Consider the following 26,145-nt stretch of genomic DNA (forward strand, 5'->3'; position numbering starts at 1 on the left):
CCTTCTTGTATCATTAAAGAAAACAACAAACCCTAACCCAACAAACTCAGATAAGACAACACGCTGTAGACAACATTCTCATTCTTAAAACACTTAGACATATGGAAATGCTCTTTAAAGAACTGTGAAAATACCTCATAAGGACAAATTAAAATGTCTGATTATTGTTGTGTCTGTGATTGACTGGGAATTGAATATGCACAAGTTTATTTTTAGATATTTTGTGATTACATCACCGGAGAAATAAGGTAAATTCTAAAAAAGTCTTGAGATTTTAATCCCTCAGACCACTAACATTTAAAGTTGTTTACATTCCAAAACTTTTAAAAGTTTTGCAATGTAAACAACACCATTACTAAGGTGGTTCAGGTATCATCGTTACAAAAATGTTTTGAAATTATCTAATTTTAGCTTTTAATGCTGTACATTTTTTTGATACAGTTTTTCTTCCTAAACATTTTGAATACAAGTGAACACCAGCCTTTGGATGACTTTGACACTAGCAAAAAAGATCAAGATGCATTCAGCCCATGCACAAACCACAAACTACTAAGACAAGCTGCGGTCGCTCTCTTGTAAATTTGAAGAAGATGGGCGCGGTGCATGCCATCCATTGCTCCATTGGATTTCACTGTGAGGTCGGATGTGACGGGTTGCTTGAGTGGAGAGGCAGTGTGTGTGTTTGTGACCGAGTATGAGTGAGTGTCTGGGTGTTGTGAGTTTGCTTTACTGTGCATGTATGTATGTGTGGGTGCTTGCAGTAGCTGTTCATGTGGTATGCCATTTATGGAACTCGGCGTGTGTCAGGAATATTGTATGAGAACTCTGATGGCTGAGAGTGTATAGCTAATCAAGTGTCCCCCACAGAACATGAGCAGCCACCATTAAAAAGCTGAGTGCCACTAAAGTGAGTGTGTCTGTGTGAGGTGTGATCATAGTTTTCTCCACACTGAACATTCCACTTAGGTGTGACACTTAGTGTGATGTGTCAATCACAAGTCCATATAAAAGTTACTATTGTCATTTCACAATTAGCCAATGTGCTCATGTTAAAGGAAAAGACGTTACATTTAAAAGCAACTAGAGCATGAACTGTACATGCCAGTCATTTCCCTGCATGTGAACGAGGCAACACAAGTGAATATTCTCGAGCCAGTGTGAGTTGAGTGCAAGCGGTCTGGTCATGAGACAGTGGAGGAGGCTAAAGCCAACATGTTCGGAGTGGGAAAGGAGGACAGTGCAGGGGAGCCATTTTGAAATAAGAGAGGAAATCGCAATATGTTCTTGTTCTGAGTGTCAGATGTTTTATGGAACACTTCAATTATTCAGCCCTACTTGCCTTTCAACATCTTCTTCTCTGCACCTCTGAGGAGATGCTGAGGCCTGACGTCACACTACATGGTGTGGTGCTGCCATCTTCAGGCCTGAGCTGGTAATGTAGGTTCTGTTTCATTAAAATCCACAGAGCAGTTGTTCTCAGGTGTACTAAGTGCCACACGGATCATAGAGAAAAAGGGCTCTAAGGTGAACCACAGAGCTCAGCTGTAAGTATAACTGAATATGTATCATCCTATAGTTCGAGCTACGGTGATCAGGGAAATCAGCAGCTGTAGTTTGGTGAAAATAATAATATATATATATATATATATATTTTTTTTTATTAGAATCCTTTAATATCCTTTTATATTCATATATAAAGAGAGAGAGAGAGAGAGAGAGAGAGAGAGAGAGAGAGAGAGAGAGAGAGAGAGACTTGACTGAATCTGTACTTGTTACCACATATGGATTTCTACTTTAAGAAGAATAATACATATATTATATGTCACAAAATAGTTGTTTCACATAAAATGGGTGTCAGTGATGTACAGTGCAAATGCATTTAGTGTTGTTCTATTCCTCCAACGGCTTTATATAAATACTCTCGAGCAGGTGGAGACACAACTGGTGTAGGTTCCTCCATCTGCACTACAATATAAGTATAATACACAGTATGGGTTAATGCAAATGTACACACTGAGGATTAACTTTTGACCTTGGCAGCTGCACCTCACAAAGAGTGGCATGATTGCATTAGGTTTGTGTTGTGTTGCATCATCAACTTTGGATTACTCTGTTGATGTGCCCGTTCTGACTCAGAAGACAGCATGACAATACGATAAGAACAGATCATTTATGTTCCTCTTTAGTAACTCCGTGAAGACAACAGCCCTGAGAGGGATTAACATAATCTCCTGTGCATGTTGTTCATCACTCATGGGTTCAACAAGACCTTAAATACAAACAGAATAACTTTCCTTGCGTGCCTGGTGGTCCACAAGGAGGAGACTAAATAATAGCTCAAATTACATTAGATCCCGACCCACACTGGATTTCAGGGGCTGATGCAGATTTTAGGCAGTAAATACACCAATAAGCTTTATATACAGTATAATGTGCAGGTTTTCCTCCATATTTCTTCCAAATTTTTCAGACAGCAATTTAGCTACTTGCTAAATTTGGTACAAAGCATATTTTTGTGTTATTTGAGATTACAATAACATCTGTCAAATCTTTCGTCAATATGCTCCGTAACATGTTTTCAGATTGACACATGGACTGATACAGGTATGACTGTGATACATATTGGTTAAAATATAAGTCATCAAAAGAAGATTATCTGAAATCATCGAGCGTGCTATGCAGATTGCATGTATGGAGAATTTCCCCAATTTATTTTTATTGCATTCAAACGCTGACTTTATAATTAAAGAGCTACTGTATTTCCAACAACAAATCAGACAAACCAATAATAACAAGATATGAAAACAAAATCAAACACTCAGATTGTAGCCTGTGACAAGATCAATATCCTTTCTGATAAAAGAGAGTGAGAAATCATCACTGATATTGAAATATGCCAGCTTATAACTGATTGGCTTTTATAGGGCCACTGTGGCATGTCATACTTGTTAAATGGCTGAGAGCTATTAAGTTTATATCCTATTTCAAAACAGTTTCTGCTGTTCATCATTGTTATATGAAACACATAAGTGTTATGGGCTTCAATAAAGGCAGGCAGCTGACTAATGACATCTCAAATTGACAATCACTCTGAGTAGTTATTGCAGAATAGACAAGCATGGACACACTGACAGAAAGGGTAAGAGACGCAAGAAACTTTGGACGGAAAGAAAGACGAAATGTGGTCGTAGAATAACCGACAAAAACAAAACAAGAGCATGCTCATCAAATGGAGATGGACAAGAACCTCTCAGCACTCTTTAACAGGGCAGACTAATGCTCTGTGGTGAATTGTCCTAATTAACGACACGACAAGAAGACATGACAACCTTCCTCATAAAGCCACGTTGTTTGTGTGACCATCTCCTTCTATGAAGCGTTCCTCTGACAACAATGACATCCAAAAAATAGCTTTTTTGAACTGACAGTTCATTTTTTTGTTTGTATCGCCTCATCTGTGTCTCCTCAACTGCATTACTCGGACAAATGCCTATTTTTAGCACATTTGGTGAAAAAACCACAGAAGGTGGATTCAAACAAAAATCATTTTTCAGCATGAAATTCTTGGCCCCAGCGAAAACTGGCAGCTCACATGTCTTAAATGTGTGGAATCATAGTTTATTTTTCTCATTTCTGTCACCTAAGTATATCCAGTGCTCCCACATTCTTTGCACTTTACTGTATATTTCATTCCACAGAAGCCAGAACTCGATCAAATGAATTCTCACTGCCGTAAACTAGAACCCTTTTCTCCACAGTAAGACTAAAGCTAATGAAAGTAGATTGCAGGAGCAGATCAAATCTTGTTGACTTCATTACAAACTGTCTGAGAGCAAATTTATACAAGAATAGTATTTGCAGGCAGAGGTGTCTTGAGTTTCCAGGTCCTTAAAGGTCCAGTGTGTAAGATTTAAGTGAAGGATCTATTGGAAGAAACTGAATATAAAATAATCAGAGAGATATTTTCACTAGTGTGTTTCATCTAAATTGTACAATATTTCTTGACCTTAAAATGGGCCCTTTATATTTAAATACTGTATATTTCTACATCGGGAGCAGGCCCTCTCTAACAAATCCTTCATGATTTTTACAGTAGCCTAGACTGGGCTAAACACCTTTTGAGTTTTTATGACGACTAAAGGCTACCAGAGGTTATCTTTCATTTTTGGCAGGGGAGGGGGAAGTAAGGGGTATTCAGCTGCAATGTGAAACTTCACCACTAGATGTCACTAAATTCCACACACTGCTCATTTAATTTCCCAACGTCAGCATGCACTAAACTGCTGCTGAGAATTTAAAAAAAACAGTCCGACCAAAACGAACATCAGCACCTAGGATTTGTCCACACATCCCAGAACTCAACACAAGCGCAGCCTCTCTCTCTGCACCACACCACGCACTCCATACTTGAACTGTGTCCTACCTGTGTGACTTTCTCTGTGACGTGGTGCGTCCGGTCAATGAGTTTGCAGGGAGCTATGATGTCCATCTCCCCCGAGGGCAGGGCGATGAGTGGGTCAGCTTTGAAATCAACAAAGTTGAGGGTGATCTGGGGAATTTTGGAGATTGTTCTGTACCGCATGAGGTCCGAGTCTGACGTGGAGTTCAGTATGTTGGATTTACTGTTTACTGCACCTGCAAACACACGCAAGGCAAATGTTTAAATACAACTATCAAAGCAAGTAATAGAAAAGCTCCCCAGTTTTTCTGCCCTCACTCTCTCACCCGTGCTGCTGCTGCCTGGCCGGATACTTGCTCTCCGATTCTTTTTTTCCCAGTCGGTCCTCATGGCTTCGATCTCGTCTACAGAGGATGCGCGACGCATGCTGTGGAAGCTTTCCCGCGAGCGGCTATGTGATAAGGTGCAGTTGGAGCCTGAGGCGTCTGGGTTGAGACTGAGGCGGTGATGGGGCGCTATGCAGGGTGATGACTGGGTCAGGGGACCCACCAGGTGGGTTCCGTGTGGAGGAAGCTGAGGTGGAGGATGGGGTACAGTAGGCCTAGAGCCCAGTAAAGTGCGCTGGTCCTCCCGACGGTCTTCTGGCCAACTTTGCAGAGCTAACCTAGGAAACAGAAAAGAGACAAAAAAAAGGATGGTAAGTGTCTCACCAGCCCCCTAAAAACAGAATGCAGCAACTTTTTGCAAAAAAGTGACCTTTGACCTCCATTTTGGGGGGGGGGGGGGGGGGGGGCAAGATGATTTCCTTGCATGAATCATTTTACTTTTCACATCACGTTTTTACATGTGAAGAAGCAATTGAAAGTTGAATGTTAATGAGCCTGACAAAGTCGTCAAGTCTTAAAAAAAGATTCAACGCCTTTGTCAGCTTTGAGTAAGAATCGAAAGCTGCTCTACATCACTAAGCTTGAAAGGCTCTGCTTTAACACTTCATAGGACTGTTGAGAATCATTGAAGACAGCAAAACATGTTCCAAATCATCAGTAACTGAAATAACACATGTCCTTGGCATACCTGCTTCCACTGATTTTCTCCTGGTGGTCTGGCTGTAAGTGGGGGCGGGGCAGGAACTCCCCCAGGCCTAAGGTCGCGGGACTGTGGTGGTCTGAGTGCGGCTGCAGAGGTGTCGCTTTGGGGATGTGACCGGTCTCAGGGTCGTTCAAAGACGCTTTGCTGTTGGACAGCGAGCGCAGCAGGGGAAGACGCAGCTTGAAGCCTCGTGGGCGACCTGGTGGGGAGACGTACGAAAAAAGACTCATTGCCCGCAGATTGACAGGTGGAATTCTAATACTATGAGTGAATGAAAAACGTAAAAGAAAGAAAGAGGAAGAGATAGGATATATAGGAGTGGGAGAGAGATTTGAAGTGGGTCATGCTGAGACAAATATATTTTTAAATACAGCTTCAAAAACAATCTACTGGAATCTGGGACAGTAACATTGATTAGATTTTGGTTCTATGCACAAAGTAAAAAAAAAAAGGGAGTTTGGCTGAGAGAGTTCAAAACCATCGTCCAACTTCAGACACTGTTCCCCTGGGGTATATGTTTGGAGCATTAAAGTGCACAGACAGAACATGAAAATCAGCATTTTGTAAAAGTCGATCCCCCACAAACACCCAGAATTCATTGGAACAAAATTACTTTGCACATATCAGAACTACTGAAGTTTCTTCAAAATAAATGAACAAATGATCCCAGTGACTGAAAATCATGGTTTCGCACCCCTCACTCACTAAACATATTAAGTTCTCTTCAGGTAATGATTATATTTCAGGTAGTCGGTGCATCTACACGGCTCATAATTTCTTCTTCATTGGTAGTTACTGCCACTTATAGTCCTACTGTTTCTTTTATTGTTTAACTTTAACAGCTGTACTCCCTTGAAGCACTTTGTGACTTGCTCTGAGAAAATGCTATAAAAATGCTGAGTAAATGGTATATTAAATAAACTTCAGTTACTTATCAATTTACTTTAAGCTTTAAATATCACTTTTTTATTAATTTAACTTGCTCAACTTGAATTATAAATGGTTCAATAGAGAGAGCAGGGCAAAAGGGATAAACAAGGATGAAGGAAACTGGATATCAGTTAAATTTCAATAAACTGATATGCACTGTGTATACTCAGAGTCCAGAGAATAAACAAGGTTAGTCAGTAGTTACCTGTGACGAGCCAGGTGGGCAGGCGATGGTTCAGCTCCTCTTTGTGGTCTACGAGTGTGTCGTCTGTCATGACCTCAAAGTTGAGGATGAACATGATCACCACGCCATCCTCGTTCTTTACTGGCACCACATCCACCATACATAGGAAGCACTGACCTGCGGGGAGGAGGGAAGGATAAAGCTCAGCCAAACTTGTTGAATTTGATGGGGGCTTTACTACTTAAGCTTGAGTGAAAAAGGTTTTAGAGTTGAGTCGTCAGGTTAATGGATGTGACAGGCATTGACAGCATCAGAGTTGACTCTATATATATAACGCAATCGTTTTAAGAACCACGTGAAATTCTACGTAATCAATCTGTTAGCAGAAAAATCCATGTGCATTCTGATTGGTCACAGATGCAGCCATGCAGGTCGCACAGAGACCTCGAGCATATCTATATACACTTATTACACAGGCCCACTTTCACGCACACACTGTTTCATATTCTCCCCTTATTAAAAGTGCATCTGCGCTTAATCAGCTCTGACACACTCTTCCATACGAGGCCGGGCACGTTCACTAATCTGCCTCGAGAGCTAAAACAGCTAAGTAAGCGTGAAATTAGACTACACATAACAGTAAGTGGCTGGGAGTTTTCTACAGGGTTTACAGGCCTGAAAACTCTGCATCAAAATATACACATACACACACGTGCAAGTCTCAGTTAAAGAACACATCCCTTTTCACCTATCATCATGGTTGTTGCGCAGAAACACACAAAAACACAGACACACACCATACAGACACCCACAGACACAGCCAGCCACACAAACCAACGCACACACACACACACACACACACACACACACACACACACACACACACACACACACACACATTGAGACATGGCCAAGCCATTGTTGTTTGGATTTAAAGATATTCTAGACATAGAAAAACCTGAAGGAGCAGATGAATCCAAGGCTGTGCTAGTAACAATCTCAAAACACCCAAAGTTTTATTTTTCTCTGTATTTATTATATTAAACACAATTTTTACCTCCAGTAAATGCATACTTGCCACTCAACAATAAATTACAGGATAAAGGAATACAATTGATAAATAGAGCTCCATGTATGTGACATTCAATTTTACAGACAGCAATATAATCAACTATAAGAAAGAAAATAAATTCAAAATGATCCTTGAAGTGTCCAGCAGAGACATCACTTACAATGATGTGTAACAGTTGCATGTTACACATCATTTTGATCCAATCGAATGTGTCTCTCTGCCTGGCTCCATCTCGCCACTGTCCTAATAAAAACAACTTTATCAAACCACGCTACAATAAAATACACCCAGTTTGCAAAGTCAAAATCAAGACTCGAAACTAGAGAATTTAGGAAAAACAAATTTGATATAAATCGCTGTGTAAGTATTTGTTTATTCTACACTCCGATGTGTTGGCCGCTGTTTAAAGTGGCCTCCTGATGTTAAATTGTTCTTCTCATATTTCCCAACATACCTGGCTTTAGTCCGTCCTGACTCTTAGCTGGACAGTGATGGTCAGTGACCAGCTCAACAAATGGCAGCCACAGCAGTTTAGTTGGTGTTGAGCGATTTTACCCAGCAAGATATGTTGTACAACGCCACGTACAGTATGTCTCCTGCAGGCATGTCTTACTTAACCACTCGTCCGCCCGCCTGTCATTCATGTCACATCACCACTGGTGAGTAGGCTGAAATCCGATTGGACAACAGCATAATCCCAACACAGGAGGGGGAAAAATATGAAACACGAGGAAAACTAAGGGATTACACCATCTGGCCATATCTGGCAGTGTGTGTGTGTGTGTGCGTGTGTGCGTGCGTGTGTGCGGGCGTGTGTGGGTAGAACATTCATTCACGAGCTATTTTCATTATGAGCTATGAATCTGCACTTGCTCCATCTGAAGGTGTTGGTGCCTCAAACCCTGCAACGCTGAGCACAGCAGGAAGACATTTTTTATATAATAAGACGTAGTCACAGGGAGAAGCTAAAATGACCTCAAAGACTGTGGAAAAATCATCTCAAATAATTTCATTTTTATTCAGCTAATATGTGGACTGACTTTGATAGTTATCATCACCAACAGAAGCATAAAAGAAGAATCATATGAATGTGAAATAAAAATAATTCTGTGTAAAGGGAGGTAAACAAGTCCTTGAAGAGCAAAACCGAAGAAAAAAGAACGTCATCACTGATTCTGTTCAATGTCACGTGCTGTTATCAGAGACAGATTTCAGTCCCAAGCACTCCCTCTTTCAATTATGATTCCACGTTCCGCTATTATAGAGTTTGAACCATCGACCAAACTCTTTAACCTGCAACTCTTTGAATCTCTGTTGTGACCCAAAGCACAGTCATGTACTGATTGTTTGTGGATGACAGATGTGATTCGTACAGCCATGCAATATATAAACACACACACTGCCATGCAAGATTAAATGGCAACAAAAGAGGATCTAACCTTGGTTCATTGTTTTTAATACTAATACATTACAAGCATTCATTGTTAGTTATTGAATCTAGAACATTCATCTGTCATGTTTCACTTGTGTATTACATAAGTGAGTGCTCACTTTAAATACACACAAGGCATACACATATGCATGTATGCATAGATGGAGGCTTGAGGTCACTGTGCGGTGTATATAAGTGTTCATGGATATGTAACCACGTGAACACACATGAGTGTACACATGGGTTTATCTGTGCATGTCCTTGTTTGTGTCCTGAATTTGGCAGAGTGGTGGAGGTCAAGGGATGAGCTTACATATTTGAGTGACATTAGACCTTCATGATGTTGACCAACCTATCGTCTCTGCCTCCTGTAGAAGATTTCCTCCGAGAGCATCTGAAATGCATTGAGCTCTAAGGTTAACAGGGCCATGGCATTTTCATCTAAATGCTCCGTCTGGATGTGTTCCAATTCAGCGTGTACCCGCTGATAATCTGATTCAGCGTTGCTGATTTACAAAGCTCTGGGAGATTATCACAATGCGCTAAAACACAGAGTGCAAACTTCTCATGGTGGGGTGGGGATGGTGCAGTGACGAAACAGTGTTTTAAACATTATGACCAAACAGTTGATAAAGAACTTTTTACATTTTTAGGAGTTTGATCACTGGTCAATACGTGACAGACAGTGGTTGTCTGTGTGGAAGCAATTGTGAGAAACTAGGACCTTGCATCAGTTGTTGGATTGTGGGTAACTTCTTATGTTTAAAGAACATTTCCTAACAATATTAAGATTTAGTTAAAAAATGTAAAAAAAAATGCATAAATCATTTCTAAAGATTGTTTTAGGTATTACATCAATCTTAACAGCTTTGGCCTAGTAACATTTGCTCCCATAATTCTGAACGCGGATGAATTAAAAGACTGAGCTAGATAACAGCTAAGGCTTTGAGGTCCATCAATATTTTTACTTCAATTATAACACTATGCATAATGTTCATTCCAACACCATCAGAGGGCAGCGGTGCAGTATCACAAACTTCACTCATACTACCTTTCTTGATGTCAACTGCTTCATTCTTCATTTTGCTCATTAAACAGCCATTATAAATATTTCATGTTTTGTTATCAGCATTTGTCAACAATAGAAACAATTGTTGAGAGTAGAGTTCGGAGTATCACCCAAATGGAGGAGGTTTAACTGGAAGTTCGGAATAAACAGTATGCAGAGAGGCAACAATGTGCAGGTTGATTGGGTGGTGCACACTGGCTCTTATAATGGGTCCGGTGGGTGCAGGGATTAAAAAAGCATGTCCCCCACATTACAGTGGCAACGAAAGACAACAGAAAACCAAAAGATGGATGAAAAGAGAAGTGGAAATGACAGACACATGAAAGAATAGAAAAGCAATTTACATTTAGTGCGAATTAAATCTACAGCAGAGGGCACTGAACCTTTGTTGCGTGGTGGGTACAGACAAACAAGGTGGTGGTGGTGGGGGGGGGGGGGGGGTAGCTGTTCAACAACAGCTTTCTTCTATGAGAAGGTGAAGAGGATTGGAGACCAGTAAACAGAGATTTGGCTGACCCTGGGTAACATGATGTCAGTCCATATCTAAGCTGAGCTCAACACTTCCTCCTGTGTCAGATCTCTGGAGGAGGTCAAGGGGGTTTTAGTGCAGATCTTATCTTTTTAATCTTTTCAACCTGAAAAAGGTGAGCAGGTAAAAGCCAACACATCTCTTGCCTATGTCTTCCCTTCCAGCCACAGGACATCATGCAGGGTTAGGATCAGAAGTCAGGATGATAATCTGTTCACTGACACAATTGGATTACAAGAAAAGGGATTAGAGTTCAATCAACCAGATTCTAATTTCTGCATTGAGTTGGTAAGTAATCAAAGGGGACTATATACTAAGGAGTGCAAGAATTTCTATTATGGCATTCCTAGGTGTCATATGAAAATTCAACAAACATTTGCATATACATTTTATCAATGATAGTGTTTTAGATTAAAAGTTACTGTAATCAAAATCTTCCGCACGTTAACTAGGATTATATTGTTATGTGGTGTTATAATTAGTGTTACTACAAACATATTTCAGTTTGTCTCTCAAATTATTATGTGGAGTGAATTGTGTATAAGTCTAAACCTTTCCATTAAGACCCAGAGATAGCGTTCCGTTTGCAGCATGCACACTGGTGCTACACCAAGTCAAACTGAAATGTTGAATGTCCAAACTACAGGATCTCATGAATACAACTGCGTACAACTACATGAACAACCGTGTCCACAATGTGTCTTAGTGATGAGTTTTGCTCAGCACATAGGATAGAAACAATTATAACAAATTTCCAATACCATTTAGGTAGTTGTTATTGTCAGTGGTACAACAACACACAAAGCAAAACTATTCATTTTAACCTTAGTGACTGATTTATGACAGTCTCTCTGTTGTGTAAAGAGACGTGTGGGCGTTACAGCTAAATATTCTTTGCCAGCTAACCTGTCACCAATTACTTACTGACAAGAACAAGCTCAAACGCTCATTGACCATCTCAACCTAATTTGCTTCCAGAAGAAAAGCTCACAGTTAGAAAAGGAATATCCAAACTTAACCTAGGAAAAAGATTGTACAGCTCTTGATAGTTTTCCAATTGTTGTAGCTCATGGTTAATATCCATCATAGACCAAGGTTTGTGTGTGATTGTGATCTGTGTGTGTGTGTGTGTGTGTGTGTGTGTGTGTGTGTGTGTCTGTGTGTGTCTGTGTGTGAGTGTGTGTGCTTGCGATGTTAGAGGATAAGGATGTGAGTTGTCTTTCTTCTCTGGTGCTCTGTTCTGTTTCACGGACAAAGTGACAGAAGGGAAATGGAAGAGGGCAGAGAGACTCATTCATAGACACACTCCTCCAATCCATCACTTTGGCAAAAAAACCCCACAAAACTAGGGAAAAGGTTCAGACCTTCATTTCCACGGATCCGCTGAGACAGCTTTAAATATTCTACCGACAGGCTGGCTGTGGGCCAGCTGGCAGAGCTTGTTCTGTTCCAGGCAGCAATCAGCGGCAGAGAAACACTTTTAAATTGCAAACACTCAGGCCAAGCTGACAACCACACTTGCCTAATTGCCTCAAAGTGTCATTCATTAAAATCTAAATATAAAGTACATAGATTAATAACTTATTACTCACAATGGACGAGCATCGCAAGAGCTCGACACATTCATCACAAGCGTGACCTCCACATTTACAATAAATCTTAAAATCACAAGTGTCAAGAGTAACTCATGCACATACACTTTGCTCAAGTGACCTTGAAAAGTTGTATTTTCATGAATCAGTGGACTAAGTACTGTTAACTTGATTCTTTCTTTTGACTCTCGTGACATTCACGACTGACAGAGGCAGTCTTAATTTTTTTACTATTATATATGTGTATCTTCGTTTTTAAATGAGTTGAATTATTTATCTGTATTCCATTTTGTTTTCTCTGTAAAAAGCTCAAATGTTGTTGTCTAAATATTCTCTATTAATAAATCTGACTAGCTAATCACATAAAGAATTGTACAAAGAAGCTTTTAAAACAGAAGTTACCGACCATATACTGTTTTAAGTGGCAAGACTGTTTCAGATTGTTTGTTGCACGTGGATGGACTGTATTAATATCGTACCTTTCAAGTCTTATCTACCACTCATTGCACGCTACAGTACAAGCTGCATTCACCCATTCACATAGCACTCCTAAACGCTTTATCACACCTTTCATATTTTAAAACATAGCCTGCAAGAAAAGGTCTGGATCAGATTAAAATCTCTTTTCTCTCTAGTGCACAATGACAGGGTGGATGGATAAACACAGTAATTTAAATGAGCATGGTTTTAGAAAAACCCTTTTATGTCACTCTGATTCATTGTACAGAGAAACTGTGTAAAAAAAACAATGTCTATAGATACAATAGATCAAATTGAAATGCAACATCAAAGCCCTGAATTTCTGTCAGCTCCTGGGATGCTAATTTGTAGCTGCCTCTGACCTTTGACCTCTCTGGAAAGGAACAACAGAAAAGAGGATTTCCTCCTGGAGGTGCAGAGTAATTAGTCTGGTTTCATCACTGAGCGACTAACTGTGCCCTGTGCCATTCTCACAGGGGAACCACGGCTGCCATTATAAGTGGTGTCCTACTGAAAGACGAGGTCAGCTACTGTGTGTGCTGCTTTAGAAAGGTATCTGTGATTTACCTGTGCACCATTACCTGTGTATTAATCACCATAAATGGGACATCAGGATGCAAACTCAATGTTCAAAGTTTCCAAACTGTGTGTCATGCTGAAGTTATGTATGAAGTTACCCTCTTCTCCACCACAGGTCCTGGAAGGTGTATAGGTTGTTTAAGATTGATGAGCGTGAGGACATTTATGTGAGCCAGTAGGGTTTAATTGTGTTTGATGATGTTGTGAAAATGATGGTAACTGTTTTAAACCCATAATATGATGTAAACCCATTAACCAACCAATTTGAGGCCATAGAGGGATCCATTTAATTAATGAGCTTGTCATTCTTCAGCTTTTTGTCCGCAGGCTGCAATCTGCCAGTAATTTTCTGTTCCAACCACACCATTGAAAACCAGTCCTAGTATTCCACTAGGTGGCAGAACACAACAACTTTGCCCTTGTTATTCTTTTGAGGTAGTTTGCACATTGGCAAATCCAAGATATACGCACACACACATACACAGAAACATACGTACTGTAAGTACCGTAAGTATTTTCTTCACAAGAAGAGAGAAGTGGCATTAATCTGGCTGCACGACACCACAGCACAGGTGTGCTGTTCTGACAAGGCTATGTGGGGAGCTGGCCGACAGAATGAAAAAATACATGGGTGCATTTGCGCTTAAGTTCTCATGTTATATTGGTGCTGCAACCCAGACCTGTCCCTCTGATCGCAACTGTCTTCTGATAACAGATGTAACATTTCTCCATCTTTCAACACTGATAACCACACATGCACACAGGCCCACTTATGCCATGTGGTTGACCCCCGTGCCTTCTTCCAGATTGCTTTGGGATGGGAGGCAGTGTAAGAAGAAACTATGCCAGAAAACAATTCATCAGCCTCCGTCACCTGCTATAGAGACAAATGGCCGATTGGTGAACTGTGTGTTTACGTGGTGAAGTGGCAGGTGAATCGTAACAGATTGTTTTGGAGCGTGTGTGTTTGTGTTATGGGGACTTATCTTCCTTATGGGGACACAAATGAAGTCCCCATAACATAAATAAAAGAAGGAAATAAAGAGAAGACATGTTTTAAGGCTAGGAACAAAGTAAGTGAGGGTTATGGTTAAGATTAAGATTAAAGTAAGTCTACAGAAATGATCCTAATATCTAAACAAAAAACATATTCATACATTTATACATACATCCATGTTTTCTGTGCCAAATGATGAACAGGTCGACTCATTCTGCCCCCTGTTGGCAGCATACGAGTAAAGACTGCTGATGCAGATGTGGGGTGAAGGTGATTGATGCTGCTGAGCCGATGGGAGTGGGGGGGCTGGGAAGTTGACAAAGCTTGAGACTGGACTGGGGATCCATTAAATCAGCTGTCGGGTCCCAGAGGACACCTGCCCTGGTTAAAGGATGAGGTGTGCTGGTGGTGAGTGAAGCTCTGGATGTGTGGAGTCTGTGGGCCTGGAACCCTTGATGGTGGACTTGCAAAATCCACTCATCATTGTTGGGGCTGATATACCCATTGATCAAGCGGTTATTACTCGGATCATAAATATATTATGCGTGAATGACAAACCTTACATTGTATCTATTTCAGTCAAATGTCCCGCAATTTAGCAATTTTTCAGGAAGATCTGGTGTGTATGCAACCAACAGAATGAAAATGAATGGGTTAGCTGGGATGGGAGGCAGGTTGATTATAATTCACTTGTAATCTGCATACTTGTATCATAGACCTCAACAGTTTTGTCAGTTTTGTGACCAAAGGAAGAAAAACAATAAATGCAAAAATGCCGATCAATGTAAAGTAATCGTCTCACCCTTCCCTTTCTTCCACATTGCTCCATATTAGGGATTGGTGGTCATAAAATAAATTACACGATATTCTGAGGTATTTTTTAAATAGTTTCATTCTTGTCATAAAGATTTCCACAGTGCATGGTGCTCAAATACACAATAAAGCCCTTCTGAGTGTCTGTCTGTGGTTATAGATGCTATGAATGACAGAACTTTTTTGTAAATCGTCAAATAAATAAATAACCTTTCCTTAGTCATAATCATGCATCACATGACAGCTTCTACCAGAATATGATAATAATGTTGTTAGCACAGGTCAGTTAGTATTTATATATTTTATACCTTGTATTACTGTATATATATATGCATATTTATTTCATTCTTATTTATTCAATGTATTAACTCTTCTATGTATCAACTCTTTATTGTACCCTCGGCACCATTGAAAATGAGGGTCTTATCCATCAATGTGTTTTCCGAGGTCTAAATAAAATATTCAATCAATTTACACAGTATGTGCACTTCTAAATTTGTAAATGGATTTTGTCAATGTAATTAAAATTTGATATTTTGTTTGTGATGCTGTTATTAGAAAAAAATGGAAAAGTTAATATTTTGTATGTTGTTTATCAAAAAATAATATATATATATATTTTTCTACAGCACCCTAAATACAAGACATGCAGCTTACAATTCTCTACACATATGACGTGCACTAAGTTATCTAATTCCCATTAAAGAAATAGACCAAACACAAACATTTTAAAATGTTAATGGTGGAGAAATATAGTGGTAATGCTTTGCAGCCACCTTCTGGCAGGCAACAGTATAGCAGCGATTGTTGATACCTTATAGCCTAATGAGATTTTTAATCAGTTGGTAATAGTGTTTGCTGCAGGAACATTTGGGGGAGTTTTAAGCATATTATAAAATGAATATCACCTAACCTTATTAGTGAAAATCAGAAACACTGGTTTCTCATTAAGACGACTTGCTTCTTCATTAATTAAATTAACTCCTCCACAGCCTCTACTATTGACTTGATGAAATAATAAGGATGAGGTAATGGAGGGCTGGAGAGATCAGGTGATTGACACAAGATTACCACGGGTCAATAAAAACACACACATACAACCCCACACACACGCACTTCACTACACAACACTATAAAAGATGTTATGATTCTAGATGTGTCTTGTAAAAACAGAGGCTCATTGTATATAACTGCCTTAAACAGTCTCTACACATCTTTCAAGTAAACCCTAAAAACTGAGTTGATTCTTGATTAATAAGGATTATTTAAAAAAACATATCTTCAAACTCATGGACAGATCATTGAGCAGGCCTTTCAGATACAACCCCAGAGTGACAGGGAGAACCCAAGAGCCTCTGCCTTTAATAACGTAAAACAATGCAGACAGAAAGACATTAAATGTCCACAATAAGACAACGACAGGCAGAGACAAGCATGACCACAATGGCCATGTCAATAGCAGATGTTTTTTTTCCCTTGAGAGAATCCCTTGTTAAGCCTACTGCCAATGTGACCTGACACTGGTTTGGCTGGTGAAAACAGTATTGCCGTTCCATAGTTTCCGTTGAATAGCAAACTAAGTATTGACCACTTAAATCCATATCAGTTGGTGTATAATGAGGACAGATATTTTAAACACTTAATCTATATATTGATGTCTGGTTACAAAAAACTAAAATGACAATATGAGTATCAGCCGCCCTTATTCATTGGTATAAAACACACACAGTGTGTAACTGTGATCCCACAGGATGGTGTCTGAGAGCCTTCAGGCTGCGTTTCTGTATGAGACAGAAGGATAAGCCACCTGTGAAGGATCAATGGGCAGGCTGTCTAAATGTCCTTACATGTGACACTGTGTGAGAGTGTGGTGTCAAATACATAACAGCAAAGTCGGCTGGATGTCTCATTCACCCCCCTCTGCTCAGGCCACACACAGTGCTATTAACAAATTACATGTCAGTAAAGGAGCACAGGCACGCAAACCTTGTCAGAGGGTCCAGCATGGCCGCTAAGTGAAAAAACACATGTCACAACCTGATACCCGGGCATTGAGATAAACGGGCAACACACCACAAACATCTACACCTGTGTTTGCAGCTACACACAGAGGATCCTACAGATTACATGTCAGGAGGGTTTCAAAACACCAACACTGCAAACCATGAAGACAAATAAGGTCGGGGGACATCGATACGCCGAGGTCCATCTAGGTAAGGCTCACATCAGTTAACGCATTCTTCAATTACATTTCCGACCAGCTGATGACACACAACATGAAAACAGAAGATACCTGAGAGAGGGCATTTATATTGCATGCCACAGTTGAATGACATTAAAATCAGGTTTTATTGAAGAATTGTGATGTGTTCATCATTTAAGATGAAAATCCCCAAATCACAAGGTCTGCCTGGAGGTTTCTGGATCTCATTCTGTTACCTTATTTGACCAGCATTTCAGGAGTCATATAAACATCTGCCTGTCCATGATGTTTGAAACCATTTGGCATGTTACTACTCTGGATGAATCTCCTCAATTACAGAGACACTGGTGAGGCCAATTTCGTAAAGCCTGCTAGCAATTATATTTTTTCTATTCGAAAATGTTTCATTGTGTTAGCAGCTGGGAGCTTGCATGTGTACGCAGTCTTTGTAATGTGTTTGCATACAATGAGTTGTTAGAAGAGAATTAGCAAAAACATCTTAAAAGCATAAATTATTAAAGACATTTCCCTAAAAGTTAAGATCTTAGACCCATGGTATAGTCTGAGTCAGTTTCAAGTTAAGAGCCTGTTAGTAATAAACCACCCAATATTCACTTACAGCTCACATGTCTAGGACTAAAACATTTATCAAAAAACCACTGTGATTGTATGCAGTGAACAGCAAAAACAAGAATTTTTTTTTTGAATATTAAGACATTTGCATACTTCCACAAACAAAACATTGACACGTTTGACTTTTTGAGCATGCACGCGTTTGTTTTGTTGTCTGAATCCATACGTTTGTTTTAACATGGCTTTTATTAAATTGACCAACACTTCTCGACAGATTGTCTGTCAAAGCAAAAACTGATTAGATGTGTAATGCCATCATATTAATGTCAAACATAATACTGGAAACTCCACATCAGACACGCTCTAAGATGCACATGAGCAGATCAGCATCACATCCATCATGCTTTGCTACCGCATCAAGTGGAGCCGAGGCTTGGCTTGCCATGCCATTTGGAACCCTTGTGACTTCTACAGCAACACCATCAGTCAATTTCTTTGACAAATCTTTTATGGAAACCTGGCTTAAAATAGTATGAAAATTGCTGATGATATCTATTAAAACCTTTAACAAAGTTTCCCATTGAATGCTAATTGTTTATTTGTTTGTATTTTGAGAATTAATTCAACATCTATGAGATTTGTCCCAGTTATTTAGGGACATTACCTTAGACTCATGAGTATTTCCTTAAATTTGTATTTTTTAAAAGAAGTAAACCCCGCTGTTGACCCCCTGGTATATCCTCTAGTTCCTTCCTCAGGAAGAATTTGTCATATTCACTTTTTGTTGTTCATTCTGTCCAACACTTTCATTTTGTGCATAGTGAACTTTTCAACCTCCATGGCCGTCTCGTTTTTGAGGCAGGTCGAGAAGATATGAAGTGTAAAGGAAAGGGTGACAGGACAAAAGTTGAATTTCCTCTCCTGTCCTACAGTTATATAACTTATTGACGATTCCCATCCTCCTCTTCCCCTGTCTGCCGGACATTCCTGAACCCTCTCTGTTTACAGACCGACAGGAATGCACACTTGAGCAGGACAGGTGTGCACATTACAAATTCCAGGCGATGAGCCCCAGAGAGAGTCCCACTGAGGACTCTCTGTGACAAAATTATGTGTTTCTTTTGACCAACACAGCTCACAATTGGAGTTATTATTCATCAAACATCAACTAATCTGAGAGGAAAAGGTCACAGGGCTCACAGGCAAAAATCAAATCACCAAAAACCACACAGTCAAATCAGGATCATGCAGACGTGCTGTACACATATTGAGTCTGGGAAAGTGTGTGAGGTGGGACTGGTGCCATTTGGAGGTCAGTTGAGGTTCTTTGAATAAAGGAGAAGAGTTTATTTGGATATAAAACTCTGTGGTTGCATGTCGTTTTCATGGTGCTTGACAAGGCCAGAAGTCACGATTGGCAGAAGGCAGACATGGTCCAAGAGATTTGCATAACATCCAGCAAACAATTCAGTAAATATACTGTAATGTATGGATTGTCTATGACCGAATCAAATAAATATAAAACTATAACTGTACATTTGCATTTAAAGATTAATATATAGATCTACGTTTTTATAAGATCATTTATTCCTTTCTTGCCCTCTCCATCTCTCCCACTCCTTCCCTCCCTCCCTCCCTCCTTTCCCTTGAATGCTTTTATGTAAGATCTTCAGACTTCTCATCAGTAGAAGCAGCTGGAGAGAGACAGCATAAGGAGACGCAAAGACGCTTTTACCTTCCCCATGCCTCTCTCTCCCTCCCATCACATGCAAGAGCTGTGTTGATTTCCCAGCAGAGGTTGAAGCTTGAGAATGCAGTGCAAGTTCATTGCTGTTTGCTGGCGTGTTCATTTACTCACCGGCCCCTTCACTACACAATCTGTAATTGTCTCCTCTCTGTGGAGTTGAGCCACTTTGAAACACAGTTAGAAATTGTCGGGCCGATGCTCTGCAGTCTGACAAGGCAGCAAGATAAGTGTTTTTTGGCAAACGGGGAAGCTTAACTGTAATGAGCCAATCGCTTGCACCAGAGTGCGAAAGGAAGACAGTGAGAGAGGAAGGGTAGCAAGGAGTGAGGAGAGAAAGTCGAAGAAAAAATATCAAAATAAGATAAAGAAAAGAGATACGTTGAAGTGATACTGAAGGTGATGACTCGGTCGTGGTGATAAGATAATACTGGGGCTTTAAAAAATCGGGTGAGATCAAAAAAGCAGCGCAGTGGCCATGCTACCATAATCATCTCCTGATTTCATTAAGTATGATGGGTGGGTTCGACAAATACTGTCCACCACCTGCTCCCTTATTTAAAGGGACAGCCTCATAAACTTGTTGCCTTGGCAACAAATGTTGTCAGACAATCTCAAAAGGTAGAGACAGTAAAGAATAGGAATGGAAGTTACTGTCAGGTTTTGTGGAGAAAGGGTTTCGGCTGAATGTAGCGTTAAAGTGTCTGTGTGTTTGATACTGTCACCAGCTGTCATTTTATAAGCTGTTTGATGGAAACCAGTGTAAAACTGAGTCTGAGAGTGATCAGTCACAGACATTACCATCCGCACACAAACACACACAGCCATCACATCCACATTCATCGTCTCAGTCTGTATCTTTGTCATATTTTCCTTCTCTTCCTGCAGCTACTCCATCTATTTTTCTCCTCCCATTCCCTCACCTCATCCGCCTACTCCTTATGCTCCTGTCTATGGCCAGAGGGTAAAGCTAGAAGTGACGTGTTAAGCGCCATATCTATACAGCTCTCCTCACATGCACACGTACATACTTGCACATGCACCCGCACAAAGCAGTGACTAAGAAAACCTGCTGTGGCTGCTATAGCCTTGGGAAGAGGGGAACTTTAATTTGGAGGGTCTGGGTCCAGTAGCGAGGCCATTTATCAGAGCCAGGCCTGATGAAAGCCTGCCAGCAAGGTCTTGTCTAAATTTATACAGTATGTGCAGTATAAACACATGCACACATGCACGCACACACACACACACACACACACACACACACACACAGTGATATAACTAAGAAATATGGATTGATAAGTTAAAACATGTAATAATGGAAACTAACAAACAATAAAATAAGCATGAATTCTCAATGGGTTTGATATTAACAACAACCCCTTTAACTAACGCAGAGTTTTCATTCAAAATTAGTAATACTGATAAGCTTTAAGATGAATAAGAAGAAAAAGAACTACGCAGTAAGTCAGAAATACTATCTTTAAATATAAATATAGTATGTGTAATGAAGAAACTAATCCATAATTGACCTCAATGATCCAGGAACCATATCCATACTGTGTGGCTCATTAGTTTGATGAATATGACAGTTGTTCTAATCGATAACCGACCAGCTAATGAGCCGGCAAACCAAGCCTGGGAAAACTCATAGACGTTAACAGTTTAAGGACAATGCAGGAATACAGCTGGACCTGTGCTTCACACAAAGGCAGAGTGTAAAGTTATTTATGTCCTTTTACTGCTCTGTAAATGTCAAGGTGAAAAGTTATTTTTATTTCAGGATGTCACCCAGCCTCAACAATAACCTTGGATAGTAAGTGATGCTATGACATGACAAAATATGACTCTATAAGGTGAAGCTGAGGAAATCCATATGAGACCAGATAAGACGGTATGAATGAAACTGCACAATCATAACATCAGCTGGTCTGATGTGATGCAACAAACTAGAAATACTTTTACATTTATGGATTAGATTAATCTACATTTAGAATTGTCTACATACTTATCTCAATATCAGAGCTTCCTGTTCAACATCCCCAATCAGCTCAAGGTCTTAAAGTGGTGAGAGTGTGTTTATACTGTGGTTTATATCACCTTTCTATTTTCAGTGCCTCTAAACCAGCCAGCAGCTGAGGCAGATCACAGTTAAGCACATATCTGATTTAACATGAATTTCCGTGAGCTCAACCAGGAGCCAGGAAAAGCCCCGGACCCGTGCGTGTGTGTTTGTGTTTGCTCACGCGTGTGTTTGCTATTGTGTGTGTGTGTGAAAGAGAGACAGGAAGAGCTGAGTGTAAAGTGACAGAGAGCTGAAGTAGAGCTTGTGAGTGAGTTACAGGTAAGTTGATGAGTGACTGTGTGTGAGTGTGTGTGTGTGCACGAGTGACAGAGAGGGGGAATAAAAGTGTCACTGAATTAGCTATTGAAAATGTACACGTAAAAGGAGAAAGAGGAGGAAAGCTCGCTATTGAGTATTTGAGAGCGTGAGTGATTGATCTACTCAGCAAGTGAGATGAAAATTGAGGTGGGGAACAAGACAGAACCAGTGTGTGTGGGGGGTAATGAATGGAAAATATTAATCTCTATAGGTAATTTTTCAATCTACAGGCAGGGCAGCTGATAATTTCCTTTGTATACTGGCAGTCAACAGCAAAGGACATGGCTGTACACTAGCCTTGCTAACACACACACACACACACACACACACACACACTGCAACCTAATACAGCAAGACCTAAATATTTAATAGCTCATGCTGGGCTACTGTTTGGATAGGGGTACTCAGAGCGTGTGTGTACACTGTATGTGAGCGTTTTTTGAGTAAATGTAAGACACAAATGTTTCTAACCAAAGCAATGTGGAATGGCCTTAAATCCATCCTCACCCTCCATACAGTAACACACACAAAGTATCGTTCTCCTTCTGTGCTGTCATCCCCTCTAAGTACAGGCAGGGTGATTTAAAGGGTTGTCCAATAACATGTTGGCTGGTGTTGATGTGGGTGTACATATGAACATATGTTGTGAACACAGACTCATTTATCATCACTGGACATCCACTCAAATTCAAACTACACAACAGGTTTGTATAATCGGTTAAGTAATTCCAGCATAAATATATTGATATGTAATTGTTGCATAATAGTTATTCAAGTTTGTCAATGGTGGGTGAAATGAATGATCAAATGTCAGTTTATGTCTTTTCTTCAGTTTTTACAGCTTTATTTTTATAATATCCATTGATATTGCCATCCCCTCTCAGGCCACAGATTTACTTTACTTCTCTGTCTGTTATGCATGTCACAGGCAATCTCCTACCTGCGTTCACCAGGATGCTGAGTACCTTTATCATTCCCCACAGGCAGTTGGGGGTGATGGGGCTGCATTTTTTTCTCTGGGATGCTACTTGGAATAAGATTGAAATGCTTGTACTGCAAACTGCATCAAACTATTGGCGGCATTGTTAAGGCATTAATACCATGAATCTGGCTAATTAGAAGACTGAAAAGACAATAAATAAAAACACTGTAACAATTAGCATTACCGCAGCTGTTTTCAGAAATGCACCTACCTCGGGGTAATCTCCTGAAATTATTTGGAGGGGCTGCATGTGCGAGTCAGTTGCCAGCAACGGACATTCTCTGAAGTTTCTCTTTCCAGTAAATATTCCAGAGAATGTCCAAATGAGCCCATCTGAGAGTACAGCAGATTACCCAGAGGATGTGAGAGAGAGACATACGCGAAACCAGGGAGAGTGGTGTGTATATATATATATATATTTATATTTATAATACCTCAGGAAGAGAAAGAGGTGCCATACACGCAGAATACATCAATAAAGATGATAACTTGGACAGCCACCTCTTGCCTGAACACGTTTGCGTGTGACTGGAATATCTCCTGCTGCTTTTTATATATGCAAAAGTCAAACTAATTTAGTTAAGTTTTTACTTTATGTGTATAAAATCAGCATGTTGCAACGCTGGTTGCTCACTCAACCTCAGCATCAGTCATCAACACATTTAAGTTCATCAGGTTGGCATGCTCTATGGAAAGGAACAAATCTAAATCTTCCTCAACCGAAGCCACGTTCTTCCTGTCTCATTATGACAGCGTTATTGTGGTGCTTGTGATTAACTCACATTTCAATAAAACATACTGAAGTGGGTCAGTAAAATGAACATGCTACCCAGCCCTGAGTTTGATGTGGTAATGGAAATGATAGCATGTTCACATTACCTTCTACATCTGAACTGTGTGATCAGTCTTATTCCTGCAGAAGATAGGGGCATTCAAAAGCATTCGAGGAAAACTGACATTTAACAAATAGAATAGCATTTTCCCATCGGTGTAACAGTAAAGCTTTGGTACAGGGGGTGAAGCAGAATAAAGTGGAGCAGAGTGAAGGGTGAGCAAAGGGAGGAAAAAATAAATTGAAAAGGGATAGCTCAGAGAGCAAGGGAGAGCGATTAGGGGAGAAGATGGGTTAGAGAGGGGTCAGCAATTTCAGGATTTTGTAGAGGAGGGCAGGAGTGACCTTTAACTACTGCTTTCAGGAGATCCTTTAGTGTACAAATACTTCTTTCACGGTTACAAAGGGGTACTCAAAGACAAGAGATTTAAACTGTGCTTTGATTAGAGTGCATGTCCTAGTAGTATATAGAAGATACAGTAGTTGGCAGCATTTGTATTATAATGCTATCATTAATGCATAGCTCGAGTCAAAATAGGAAAACTGCTGCATCGCTTTAAAAAAGAGTAGCAGTAGACATACTGCTGTATTTAAGGTGTTGTACGATTCAGTTGCTAAGTGAAGTGACATGACGTAACCTCAAGTTACATAACAAAGTTATCCCAAACAGTGCTGATGGCACTGAGTGGGATGCAAGTGAAACCTGCAATGGCTTCGTAGAAATGATTGTATAGTCGAGAAGAGAAGAGCAGAGAAGAGCAGAGAAGAGAAGAGAAGAGAAGCGAAGAGAAGAGCAGAGCAAGAGAAGAGAAGAGAACTGTTTTGAGAGGTTGTTCACTGAGGTACTTCTCAGTTTTTCGCCTCACTTTTTGAACATGACGTGGTTTTCTGTGCTTCCCTCTTCTCTGTCTCATGATTTCCTTCACCAAAGAGACATGTTGAGATTGACTTTTATAAAGTGTTCCCCCCAAGTCAAGTTAGCCTGCTTGCACTAATCACAGATCTGGCAAGCCACTGTTAAGTGTGTTCAACAAAGAAACAAGAGTGATGCTTACTCTGCCCTTAGAATCAAATTTACTTTCTCTTTTATCAGCTCCTCTCACAGTTAAGCTCTCTGTTAAAAGCGTTTGAGGACATGACGTAATGTTTCAAAGCCAGCGTCTGCTCTAAGTGGGTATGGACGGTTTGTGGTGATACATGAGATCTCTTTCTGGCTTTTGACTGCAGTGAGACATTACTGGACTATGTCTGTGCGATCACAGCACTGAAGTGATTGACCCCCCACACACAGACATATTCAGTGTTTGGGATCCATCAACACCTATCAACTGCAGCACCAAGAATACAAACAGCTTTCGTAAACATTACAAAACATAGGTCTTATGACTTTCAAACAAATTCCTCAACGCACATGCATGTAAATACCAGAGGTGTAAATTAACGAATTACATTTACTCACGTTACTGTAATTGAGTAGTTTTTTTTGTGTACTTAAAGAGGACATATTATGCCCATTTAACCACAAGTTGATATGGTTCCTTGGGGTCTTAATGAAATGTCTGTAACATATTTTGGTCAAAATACCACAAGAATCATTTAAAACAGCACCCTTTTTACCCTGTCTAAAACAGCCCTCCTCAGATTGACCTGTTTTGAGTGCGTTTAATGACACTAGTAGCCTTATTTTGGCTAGCACTTGCAACCGCCATGAGTATGCTAACGTCGACGATGGTTAAGCTAGCTATAAACTCGTGAACACCCCTGGTGTCCATCCTTCTGTTAACAGCCATCATCCAATAGACAAATAATAATGACATTCCTGTCTTCCATTCGTTTCAGGTCATAGCATTATTATGTTCAGTATCTCATATTGTGTTAAAAACTGCAGATCAGTCATTAGCAATTAAATACACTGCACTACATAAACTGATATCAGGCTAATCATTTGGCTGCCTCCCATGCCCTGAAACAAGAACGATGTGAATGCGCACACCATCGTTGTCAGACAGTTGGACAAGTCGATGTCAATGTGTATGTTGTTGTCTGGAATTTATCACGATGTTTAGTCAGATATTGATAACTATAAGTGGTGGCTTTACAACATGCACGTCTTTCATTTTCATGCTCATGCTCAGGGGTCTCGGTAGGCAGGAATTGAGGATTATGAATTGTGATGGATGTAGAAATAGAAAACCTTATGTCAATCAGTTTTAATGTCAGTGTGTTAAATTAACACCACATCGGTTTACATACTGATGGAAACATC

At 40.1% G+C, this 26,145-nt stretch overlaps 1 protein-coding gene across 1 annotated transcript in view; it reads right to left on the reverse strand.

The window, feature by feature from the left end:
* Window positions 1–26,145, reverse strand: part of kcnh2b (potassium voltage-gated channel, subfamily H (eag-related), member 2b) — a gene marked incomplete in the record, with an annotated part of 212,967 nt that overhangs the window by 84,838 nt on the left and 101,984 nt on the right. Inside the window, 4 exon segments of the mRNA XM_053412103.1 lie at window positions 4,424–4,635; window positions 4,726–5,063; window positions 5,474–5,687; window positions 6,624–6,779. Coding sequence (XP_053268078.1) covers window positions 4,424–4,635; window positions 4,726–5,063; window positions 5,474–5,687; window positions 6,624–6,779 — 920 coding nt within the window.

The sequence above is a fragment of the Pleuronectes platessa genome, chromosome 20 (genome assembly GCF_947347685.1).
Source record: "Pleuronectes platessa chromosome 20, fPlePla1.1, whole genome shotgun sequence".
Classification (NCBI taxonomy): domain Eukaryota; kingdom Metazoa; phylum Chordata; class Actinopteri; order Pleuronectiformes; family Pleuronectidae; genus Pleuronectes; species Pleuronectes platessa.